Source organism: Galeopterus variegatus, unplaced genomic scaffold, assembly GCF_000696425.1.
Source record: "Galeopterus variegatus unplaced genomic scaffold, G_variegatus-3.0.2 Scaffold1209, whole genome shotgun sequence".
Classification (NCBI taxonomy): Eukaryota; Metazoa; Chordata; class Mammalia; order Dermoptera; family Cynocephalidae; genus Galeopterus; species Galeopterus variegatus.
Window position 1 is genome coordinate 109496 of NW_007727320.1, and position 12049 is coordinate 121544.

The 12049-nt window shown below is 45.8% G+C and overlaps 2 protein-coding genes across 2 annotated transcripts in view; one reads left to right on the forward strand and one right to left on the reverse strand.

The window, feature by feature from the left end:
* Nucleotides 1-5299, reverse strand: part of CREG1 (cellular repressor of E1A-stimulated genes 1) — an 88812-nt gene extending 83513 nt beyond the window's left edge. The window contains exons 1-4 of the mRNA XM_008575577.1: nt 5186-5299; nt 4915-4945; nt 3950-4008; nt 2721-2731 (exon numbers count right to left, since the gene is read on the reverse strand). Coding sequence (XP_008573799.1) covers nt 2721-2731; nt 3950-4008; nt 4915-4945; nt 5186-5299 — 215 coding nt within the window. The remainder of the gene's footprint in view (nt 1-2720; nt 2732-3949; nt 4009-4914; nt 4946-5185) is intronic.
* Nucleotides 5300-5544: 245 nt separating this feature from the next.
* The window catches only part of RCSD1 (RCSD domain containing 1), a 42208-nt gene continuing 35703 nt past the window's right edge, over nt 5545-12049 (forward strand). The window contains exon 1 of the mRNA XM_008575578.1: nt 5545-5568. Coding sequence (XP_008573800.1) covers nt 5545-5568 — 24 coding nt within the window. The remainder of the gene's footprint in view (nt 5569-12049) is intronic.

The window sequence follows — 12049 nt, forward strand, 5'->3', positions numbered from 1 at the left end:
CGAGGGTTCGGATCCCACATACAGACCGGTTCCCGCTCACTGGCTGAGCGAGGTGTGGGAGCAACGCCGAGGGTTGCAATCCCGTTGCCGGACACGAAAAAAGACAAAAAGGAAAAAAAAAAAAAAAGAATGGGCACCAAAAACTAGGAAATTTTTTTTGAACAGGTGGCAATAGTGAAGGGACAGAGAAGGGATGGTGGTGAGACGCCAGTTTGATAAGGAGGAGGAATGAAAGACCAATGTGGGGGACTGTGCATACCCTAAGCAACCAGATGGAGGGTCTCAAATTGTGTGGGCGTGTGTGCACACGTGCGGGCACATGGGGATGGGAGAGGTAGGGCAACGCCACTGGGAAGGTTGGATGGAATGGCACTGTGCACAGACTAGAAAGCCAGCGCTGGCAAGGTGTGCTTTCTTCAGCCTGTAATGAAGGCCCCTGAGGAGAGGGGCTCCCAGGTCAAAGGAGCACTTGGAGGGCCATTATCTGGCCCCAGTGTAGCCTGCATGGGTGGGGGACCCCAGAGGTCAAAATACCAGGTGAGAGGCAAAAGTGCCAGGGAGAAGTGGCCTTGAGATTGGAAAGACAAAGAAGCAGTGAAATGAACTGAGAGAAGAGTCCATAGTATTGGGTGTTTGATTGGAGGCTGCTATGGGGGTGGGAGTTAGAGGGAAAGAGATCGGAGTGACTGCAATTTTCATCCAGGGGCAGGGAGAGTGTTGCTTGTGTGGGGGTGGGGATTGGGGTGGGGAAGAGGCTGAGTTTCAGTTGAAACATTGGCAGGACATCCTGTTGAAAATTCAGAACTGGAGCTGGGAGGGGTGTTGGGCCGAGAACCACAGAACCGCAGAAGTGGTTTCCAAAGCATGGGTGGTAAGCAGTGACTATACAGGGAGAAGCTGGCCAAGGACAGCTCTGTAGAACACCAGGGGACTAGGGACAGTGAAAGAGTGCTTCGATTTATAGGAAAGGGGCTTAGGTGTCTTAGCTGACCGTAACTGAACATTTTTCTTAAAAAAGAAAGACTCAATCTCAGGCTTTACCTCCCTGCCTCATAAATACTTAGGGTTTCTCCTGCCCAGGCATCCTCCCAGCACTCTCCTTCGTGTGATCTCCTTCCTCTGTCCCCTCTTTCTCAAGCTCCTGGAATGCAGGCCTCAGGGGAAACCAGATCCTCAGAACTTCTGGGTCAGGAACTTCTGGTCTGAAACCCAGAAGCTGGGATAGTGGTAGCCGAGGTGGAGAATGGCCATAGAGGGGACAGAGTTGTTTATCCATTAGGCAAATATCTTTTAAGTGATTTTAGTGTTAATCAGGGTCCGCATATCCAATAATTTATAAACCCACAGTCATGACATTGGGAAGGTCTGAATGAGACACGTTCTTGTTATTAATTCTAAAACAGTGTTAAAACCACAACCAACAAAAAATCCTTCTAGAAAACCCTAGGACTTCTGTGTTCTGAGTATTTTCTTTAGTTTTTAGTCACTTTGTTTTAAAATATTAGTTTATTATTATGCTAATCTTAAACACATTAAGGTTTAAAATTCGTCATCCTAACACAACTATTTTTTTTTCTCGCTCTCCTCTGATAGTTTTATCCCTTCATCGTTAAAAAAAATCAAGAGAAAAAGACAATTCCGCTTAATATAACTACTTCCAATTTTGTGCGTCTTTTTTATTTTTAGCCACATACATAATTCTTACATAATTATCATCAGTATATATGCAACTCTGTAATCTATCTTTCCACTTAATGTCATTTCCAAGACAATATCCCTGTCCTACATAGTCATATTTTCATTCTTAATGTCTTCACGATATTCTATTATACAAATATACCATAATTTATTTAATCATTTTTCTATTCTGAGACATGGCGTTTGCTTCCACTTTCTCCTTATTATAAATATCATAGCTATAAACAGTACTTGTATCCTTTTTCCTCTTTTGAATTATATCTTTGGAAAATTCCCAGGGGTGGAATTATTAGGTCAAAGGATGTGAATGTTTTTATGGCTCCAGATGAGTGTTGCCAAATTGGGCCTGGCCTTCCTGCCTTCTGCAAAGGCTCACTGTACCTGGTGTGCAGAAATTGCAGGCTCAGCGAGATGTGCCAGGAAGGGGATATGAGGTGAGAGGGACTCATGGAACCTTGTTCAGCAAGGAGCCCTTTCCTCCTAGTGCATTCCTGCCTGCAAGTCCTGTGGTCCCCACTCCACCAGCAGGGAGGGGAAGGGAGGAGAGGGCAGGAAGGGGCTGTGGCCACCCTGGGAAATGAAGCAATCATCTGTTACTTCCCACTGGAGCAGCTGCAGATAGTGGGAAATTACATACTAGTGAGAGGGGGACAGGTGACAGTGTGCCTGGAGATAGCAGGATCCTCACCCACCAGTCAGGGATGGAAGCAGAACGCCTGAGTGTTTTGGGCTGGCCTCAAGGAAATCCTTTGCAGCCTTGGGCAAGAGTGGTCTGTGCTCACAAGAGAAGCAAACTCACTTTTTGGCTTAATAAATATTTAATGAGCACCCATTGTGTCAAGGTCTGTGCTGGGAATCCTGCAGGCAATGGGAAATAAAACTTGGATCCTGTCCTCAGGGAACTTGCTGTCTAGTAAGAGAGTCAGAAAAATAACAGGTGGCCGAGTGTTCTAACAGATCTGGGCATCTTTCCCATAGTGTGGATGGGCTGTGGGAGGGAAGGCTTCCCAAGGAGGGGATACCTGAGCTCAACCTGGAAGGACAAAGAAATGGAGGGTCCAGAGTGAAGAGAAGGGTGTCGCAGCTGGAAGAAGCCGCAGGAGAGAGGAGATTGTGCAGGAAGTTCGACTGGATTTAGTTGGTGGACTGTGTGAGACCTCGAGAGCCTCTTTAGGACTTGATCTGGGAAGAACCAAGATTTCCACACAGAAGGTGCTTCGGGGCAGTCTAATTGCAGTGAGAGAGCCCAAGGAGCTAGCTCTAATGCTGTTATTTGTATAGCAAGTACACTTTTCGACTTAAATTGGACATTTATTTGGTGTGGCTGATGAGATTACAGGGAGTTAAAGCTCTTGAAAGCCATCTCTTGGTGTCACGACTCATTTTATTCTCAGAGCAATGGGGGGGTTGAGAGTTATATGATCAGACTTACATTTTAGAAAGTTCGCTGTGGCTATGGTTCAGAGAATGGTTTGGAGAGAGCATGCCACAGAGACTTGCAGGAGGCTGTTCAGTCATTCGGACTAGAGACCAGGAGAGCTGGGCTTCGGAAGGGACCGTGGAGTCAGAGAGGGTGAGGGGAGTTTGAGAGGAGGACCCTTCCTCACAGGGACAAGAACTTTCTACCTAAGGCCTAGCTGAGAACTAGGGGAAGGGGCAACATTGTTTCAAGGGCCTGTGCTCTAACAGGGATGCCCAGGCATGGCCATCACATTTGAAGGGCAGGCAGACCAGACACTGGGTTTCTTGTGTCATAGCAAAAAGCAGCGGACCTGTGCCTCCCGGGCACCTGTGAAGGTGAATTTTGTGTGTGTCGGCGTGTGTGCACTGGAGGAGAACCAAGTGAGTGTTAAAAATCTACCTGGAGGAAGCTAAGCATTGTGGTGAACAGAAGTTCAGAGCTCTGGACCATATTCCATCACTAAATTATTGTGGGATTTTGAATTGATGGCACAAAATTTGGGGGCACTCTCTTTTGAGGATGTGGCCCAGGGACAAGTGTATCTCCCTATCATCAAGATGATAATTCCATCCCTCCCTGGCTTATTGGGAGGATTAAATGAGATATATATATATAGCCCTAGTCAAGGATTTGGAAAAAATGGAAAGGACTCCACAGATACAAGATATTGTTACCACTGTGTTTTGGAAAAGTTGTCTGGAAACAGCTTGGTCCCTCAAAGAGCAGCAGGAGCTCCGGAGCCTGGGTGTGTGTGTGTTGGGGGTCGGGGTGAAGCTGTGGGGCGTTCACCTCTGCTTGGGCCTCTGCTTCCTCCTCTTCTTGTGGCTTCCCTTTGAAGCTCTGAGCAGCTGTTACAGACGAGAGGTCAGGTGGGGCTGGGCCCAGGCCACTTGCTCAGAGGCAGAGGCTGTGTTTGAAGCCACCAACCAGGGGCTGGGCAGGATGTCCTGTCTCTCTAGTGTTTGGATCAGGCTCTGACCTGGTACCCCAGGGGCCCACCAGGAGGCCTGGTTGTGAGGAAAGACCTGTCATCCACACCAGAAGGACCGCTGCCCATCCCTGCAGCCAAGAGCTCTGCTCCAGCCACAGCCAAGGCCAAAGTCCTGGAGCTCCCCTCTGTCCAGGGACAGAGACAGGAACTCCCCTCTGTCCAGTGAAGCATTTTGAGTTTTAGACCAAAAGCAATAATAAAGAACAGAGCAGGGAGGGGAGAGGGCCAGAACTCCAGCCCAGCCGATGGCTCTGCTTGTGGGACATTGGCAAGTCTTGAGGAGGATCTGAGGCGCCTTCACCTGATGCAATGCCGTGAGCAAAAGTGTGCACAGTGTGATGGGCTGGGGTGGAGGCAGCTTCCACAACATGAGGTTCAACGTCTTTATTAGTTTGCTAGGGCTGTTGCAACAAAGTGCCACAGAATGGGTGGCTTAAACAACAGAACTTTATTTCCTCACAATTCTGGAAGCTAGAAGTCTGAGATCAAGGTGCCAGCAGGGTTGGGTTCTTCTGAGGCCTCTCTCCTTGGATTGTGGATGGCCATCTCTCCCTGTCTTCATGTGGTCGTCCCTCTATGCGTGTCTGTGTCTGATCTCCTCTTCATGAGGACACCAGTCATATTGGATTAGGGCCCACCCTAATGACCTCATTTTAACTGAATTAACTCTGTAAAGACCCTATCTCTAAATATAGTCGCATTCTGAGCTACTGGGGGTTAGGGCTTCAACATAGGAATTTGGGGGACACAATTCAGCCCATACCAACAGTGGCAGCCTGGAACCTCACTTCCAGCTGTGGGTGAGAATGGAAAGGTCACAGCAGAGGTCACCACTCTCAACCACAGCCACAGGGGCAGCAATGAAATAGCAATGACTCTGTATACCTGATCCATGCTGGGAGTCTTTGATCCGAGTGGCCCAGGTCCCACATTCCCCTTTATGCTTGTTCCTGGGCCACATCCTCAAAAGAGAGGGCCGGGCACCAGGGCACACTGCATCCTGCGCTGCATTGGTGCTGCATGGCTCTCCTCACACTGTCCACTAGCCCCAACTCAGGCACAGTGTCTGTCACCTGCTCCTGGGCGGATAAACTCCTGTCACCTCCTGCTAACAGCGTGCAATGCTGCAGGCTGCGTTCTCCAGCCATTGCGAGCTGCTCTCAGCCCCTCTGAGCTGGTCCCTCTGCCCGTGACACCTCCCTGCCTCTTCCCCATTGTCCCGCGGGTTGTTTTGTCACTGTTGGCCTCTTACTCCCCAGTGGTTATTCCATTTGGGTTCCATGTGTCCCCAGAGAAGACAGAGGAGAAGAGGGCACACAAACAGGGTAAGCAGGGCAGGGAACATGGTCAGCAGGAACCGACCCACTGCCTGTCCAGCCTCTGCCCCCAGGAGATGGGGCTGCAGGAGGAGGCCTGTGTAAGGTCCTCTCCCAGCTGCTCCTCCCCCACCTCCATCCTTATCTGGGGGTGGTCCCCAGATGTCTCCTCTCACCGAGAAAGGAGGGCAGGGCCCTGTTATCAGGCCCGGGTGAAGGAGATTTCCCACACCCCTGGCTCCTGTCTCTCCTCACTTCTCATTCCTCATGGAGTCACAATTCCCCTCTCATCATCTGGGCTGCAGAGGGTTTAAGTTGACAAGGAACGAGGCCCCTTTAAAGTTGAAACCTCACCGTGGCGGATACTTGAGTGTATTTGCAGCCAGGAGGCCGAGGTAAAGACACCAGCAGTTGTCAGGCTGGAGCCAGACCTGCCCCTCCCTAGAGACAGACCAACAGTTGCTGCCCCAGCGGAGGACACACATTTTCTAATTATTATTTTCTAATTGTGAGAAATGAGAACAGCTTCAAAGCTAATGAACATTACCGTTTTTGCCCATCCTTCCAAATTCACTTCTGGTCTTTGTCAATGTATATTTATATGTTTTTATGAAACTCGTCACTATGTACAAAGCACTGTGGACTTTTCAGCCACTTTTTGTTGTTGTTCCGTACACATCCCATGTGTAGAAATGTTGAGTATTTGTCATTTTTAATGGGAGCATAATGTTTTATTACCTTTGTGCTCTGTAGTTTACTTCAACTATTCTCTAAAATTTAATATTCAGATGGCTTCTAATGCTTCACCTTTACGGGAATAGCACTGCTAAAGACAATGTTGCATAAACCACTTTTGTCTTTATTTCCTTTGTATATATTCCAAAAATAGAACAAAGCATTTTCAAGCTCTTGTTACATACTGCCAGATTATTATCTCAAAAGGGCAGAATTGATCAATATGAGGGGAAACTCCTACACTGTTGCTGGGACTGTAAAATGGTGCAGCCATTATGGAAAATGGTATGGAGATTCTTCAAACAACTACAGATAGAACTGCCATATGACTAAGTTATCCCACTGCTGAGTATGTCTAAGGGGCACCTGTACTCCCATGTTTATCATAGCTCTATTCGCAATAGCAGTTGGAATCAACTTAAATGCCCATCATCAGATGAGCGGATAAGGAAAATGTGGTGTATTTACACAACAGAATACTACCCAGCAATAAAAAAGAATGAAATACTACCATTTGCAGCAGTGTGGATGAACTTAGAGAAAAAGATGTGAAGTGAAATAAGCCAGGCACAGAAAGAAAAATACCACATGTCCTCACTTATATGTGGGAGCTAATAAAATAAATAAATAAATAAATAAACAAAGAAAAAAAAGATACAACAATCACAATAATATGTTGAACTTTTTAAGAGAAGAGAACAGAACTGAGGTTGCTGGGGGTGGGAAAAAACGGGAGAGGGAGAGGGGAAAAGGAGGAATTGGTAAAGGGAAGAAATAAACAAAAATAAATAAATAAAAGAGTTGATCAATGTGTAATGCCAACAAAAGTTTTTTAAAAAAAAAACAATTTCCCCCATAATCCTTGCAGTTTTGGCTTTTTATCTTATGACATATTTCTGCTAACCTAATAGCTGGGCAACAGTACCATAGACTTACTTTGTATTTCATTGACTAATATGTCATGTGTCTTCCCAAGTGATAACTTTGGAGTGGTGTTTTCTCCCCTTGCTTTTGAAGTTTATCTTCTCTCATTGCTTTCTGGTGTTTCTTTTGCACAGATTTCACATATATAGACCTGTTGTGTGACTTTCCTTAGCAAGCTTCTACCCTGCAGCGTTCGCCTCCACTGAGTCTTCTTAGATTAAAGCAATGGTTGTCCACCCTGGATGCATGCTAAAGTCAGGTGGGGAAAGTTTCTAAAATACCAAAATCTGGGCCCTGTTGGAAATAAAGAAGAGGAGCTGAGCAAACTGCTGGTCTTATTTAACAAATGGAAACCCCGAGACACAGTGGCCCAGAGATTTGATCCAGAGGACAAAACCTAAATCTTTATCCAGTGGCTAATGTCTTTAAACCAACAAATATTTATTTATTTATTTATTTATTTATTTATTTTATTTATTTATTTTTGTCTTTTTTCATGTCCGGCAACGGATCGCAACCCTCAGTGTCGCGCCCGTACCGGACCAGGACCGGCAATGGGATCGCAACCCTCGGTGTTGTGCCCGCACCTCGCTCAGCCAGTGAGCGGGAACCGGTCTGTATGTGGGATCCGAACCCTCGGCGGGAGCGCCGCCAATGCCAACAAAAGTTTTAAAAAAAAAAAACAATTTCCCCCATAATCCTTGCAGTTTTGGCTTTTTATCCTTATGACATATTTCTGCTAACCTAATAGCTGGGCAACAGTACCATAGACTTACTTTGTATTTCATTGACTAATATGTCATGTGTCTTCCCAAGTGATAACTTTGGAGTGGTGTTTTCTCCCCTTGCTTTTGAAGTTTATCTTCTCTCATTGCTTTCTGGTGTTTCTTTTGCACAGATTTCACATATATAGACCTGTTGTGTGACTTTCCTTAGCAAGCTTCTACCCTGCAGCGTTCGCCTCCACTGAGTCTTCTTAGATTAAAGCAATGGTTGTCCACCCTGGATGCATGCTAAAGTCAGGTGGGGAAAGTTTCTAAAATACCAAAATCTGGGCCCTGTTGGAAATAAAGAAGAGGAGCTGAGCAAACTGCTGGTCTTATTTAACAAATGGAAACCCCGAGACACAGTGGCCCAGAGATTTGATCCAGAGGACAAAACCTAAATCTTTATCCAGTGGCTAATGTCTTTAAACCAACAAATATTTATTTATTTATTTATTTATTTATTTATTTTATTTATTTATTTTTGTCTTTTTTCATGTCCGGCAACGGATCGCAACCCTCAGTGTCGCGCCCGTACNCGGGAGCGCCGCCGCGCTTCCCAAGCGGTGCACTACAGCAGTGCGCCACCGGGCCGGCCCTGTGGCTAATGTCTTTAAACCAAAAAATATTTATTGAACACCTATTACATGTTGGCCACTCTGCTGGGAATATGGGGATGCCAAGGTAAAAGGCCAGGGTACCTGCCTTCAAGGGTGTGGCGGGGGTAACATTCTGGTGAGAGGGACAGACAGTTCAGTGTAGCAAGGTAGGTGCTCTGAGAGCGGTTTGCATGGGGTGGTTGTGATGGTACAGCCCAGGGGAGAGATCCAGGAAGGCTTCATGTGGGAGGCAGCAAGGAGCTGGGTCTTGGATGATGAAAAACAGCTATCCAGGTGGACAGAATAAGGATCAACGTGTCTGAGGTAGAGGAACAGCATGTGCAAAGACACAGAGGCATGAAAACGCATAGCAGGTTCAGAAGGCTGCATTGGCAAGGGCCTGGAGTTGGACTGCCAGGGTTGGAATCCCAGCTCCACCACAGCTTTGTCACCTTGGGCAGCTCATTTAGCTTCTCTCAGCTCCAGTTCCACCATCCACAGCATGATGATCATAATGCCTGGCTGGCTCGGAGGGTGGTTGTGAGGATCAAATGAGATAATCTTCATCAAGCACTAAGCATAGGACTGGCTATTATGATTGAGAAAGTGTAATCTTTTAGGAAGGACAGACAGGCAGGGGGCTTATATTTTACACTAAGATGTTTTCATTAGCAGGTACTACATAGTGGGTAAAGCACATGCAGACATGATCAGACTTGTGTGTGAGAAATATTATTTGGGCAGCAGAGGGGAGAATGGACAAGACAGAGAAGAGCAGAGGCAGGGAAACAGGTGATCATAATCTCTCCCATAATCAAGGGAGAAGTGATGGCAGCCTGAAGGTCAGTGACCGCAGTGAGCGTGAAGCGGCCAGACCAGAAATATGAAGAGGAGACAGAGAACTAGGCTTGGTGACCTACTGGACATGAGAAGGCAGCAAGAGAGCAGACTCTGATGTTTCTGCTTGCCACCCCCAAGTCTCCTGAGCTTAGCCAGGTCCTGCAGAGCCAGCAATCACATCCTTTCTAGATGGGCCTGTCGTCACTGCTCTTCATGCTTCCAGGGACTGACTTCCTGGGATTGGGGAGACTGTGGAGGAAGAACACAAGGGCCCCTTGTTTCAGAGCTGGATGGAGGCGACACCTCTCCCCAAGGAAATGAGCTCAGCTTCCCCAAACCTTCCCTCCTGCAAAAGAAATCTCGAGCTTGGAGACTTGGAACCTGCTCCAAGGCCCTCAGTGACAACCACCCTGAGGCATGTGGATGTCTTGGGCTGTGAAAGCCTGTGGTCCAGGTCCTTCTCTGCCCAGGGAGGGGTGGCCCACAGGAGGGATGTGCACTGCACAGAGGAAATGGCTCAAACCAGATATCGCTTTGTTTGTTTTCCCTGTGAAGAAAAAAGACCATTTTCCTCTCCTCTTTTATTTATTTTTTAGGGATCAGGGAGATATTTTTAATTCCTCTAGTTTCCTGCTGTCTACAGGTGTTTCCTATGGTGTTGCTGTTGAAAGGGACAGAGCCCATGACATAGTCAGCTTTGATCCTGAGATTTTCAAATGTCTCCCTGCTATGACTGTGAGCGCCATCTTAGTTAGACACTTCCAGGCAAGGCCAGGTGAATGCACTGCTCCTCTGCAGCCTGCTCTGCCTCCTCCACCACCCACCTCGTGGGGCAGGCAGGGCTGCCAGGAAGTACAAAACGGGAGGTCAGGAGAGGAGGAAATCTTTGTTCTCCAGCACGACTCTGGGGTTGTTGAGTTGCTAGCTACTGTGGCATTAATGGCAGAGCTGCAAGGCAGCTGCAATAGAATTATTCTTTGCTTCTCATATGTATGACAGCTCTCCCATCTCCAACCAGCAATGACATCCCTGAAGAACGGGGGAGGATGCCCTTGCTGTTGAAACGGCAGAATATTTGTTCATTTTTACAAAAAGAATGTTATGCATAAACTAAAGCTTTGGGGAAAACATNCGTTTAAAAGTATGTTTGCGGCTACTGCAAATGAGGCGAATTGGCCTAGATTTTAGTAAATCTCATACTTCCTAGAAATAGCTTCAAGGTAAATATATTTAAGTTTAGCAACAAGATATCCTTAGGGAATTATTAGGATCTTCACTTCCTCTATCTCCTCCCCTCTGGGCATATGTGTCCTGTCTACAGACACTCAGGACTTGGTTTTGGTATTTTGAAAAGACTGACAACTCTCTCCAGGGTTGTCTTCCAGGTATTTTGTTCCCCTGCTCAATCAGACTTTCCCCAGAGGATTTGGAGAGCAGAGCTTGAAACTCTCATTTCAGTATTTTATCATTTTTTTTTTATTCAATGTATTTCATGCCATATATCTTGGCAACTTGCTTTCATTCCCTTGAAGATACATCATAGACAGCCCTCGAAATCAGTTCTAATTTACTCATGCAAACACACACACACAAAATCTTTATGTAACAAGATCACATCAACACCCCGGCTTTTTACAGCAGAGTTTTTCTCTTGGTTGCCTCCCCCAAATCAGCCCCTCTCCCCACTGTCCCAGCCTCCAGAGGTAGGATACCTAGGTCCATATAACTATATGAATAGTTACTTATACATTATATAAACATGTGTACATGGAGATATACATATATACACACAGGGGGTAGGTTTTTTAGTGATTGCTTTATAAAACTGGGATTGCGTACACACTTCTCTGCATCTTACTATTCTCACTTTATAATTTTTCATGGAAGTTTGCAGTACTCTAATTCATTCTTTTTAATGGTTATATAAAACCATTAAACCGTTATGTGGATGGACCATAAACCATTCCCCTTTTTATGAGTATTCACTTTGTGTCCAGTGTTTTGCTGCTATAAACAGTGCAGCGATCAGCATGCGTGTCCTTATATACTGGCATTTCTACATCTGTGGGGTAGATTCTCAAGAGTGTGGGGCTGAGCTGAAGGGTTTGTGTAATCTAATTCAGTAGATGTTGCCGGAGTACTTTCCCAGGAGGCTGTGGGAATCAATATATCAGTACGTGAGGGTTTCTTTTCCCCATTTTCCCAACAGCAATAGCTGTTCTCACTCATCTCTGTCTCTCTCTCTTCCTCTCTCTCTCTTCCCTCCCTGCCTGTCTGATAAGCAGAAAGAGAAATCTCATTGTTAATTTAACTTGCATTTTCCTGACAACTAGTAAGTTTGAGCATCTTTGTAATATGTTTACCGGCTTTTTTCATAAATTGCCTATTTATATCCTTTGTTGTATATTGTACTTGTCATTATGTGAGAGTGCTTTATGTTTCAGATATTATCTCCTTTTCCTCTGTGTTTCAAATACTTTTTTTAGATCTGTTGTTTTTTCTTTACTTCGTGTATAGTACTTTTGACATAAAAAGGTTTTGCATTTTTCTTTATAGTTAGAGAGGCTTTTGTTTTCTGCTTTCTTTTTTTAAAATTGCCTCTGGGATTTCTCTCTCAGTTAGAAAGGGAAGCATTTCATTTTAATGCTCTTATCCTACACTGCTGGTACATCCTATGTTCCAGCTAAGTGATCTCAGTTTGCCTTCAAATGCCATGCACC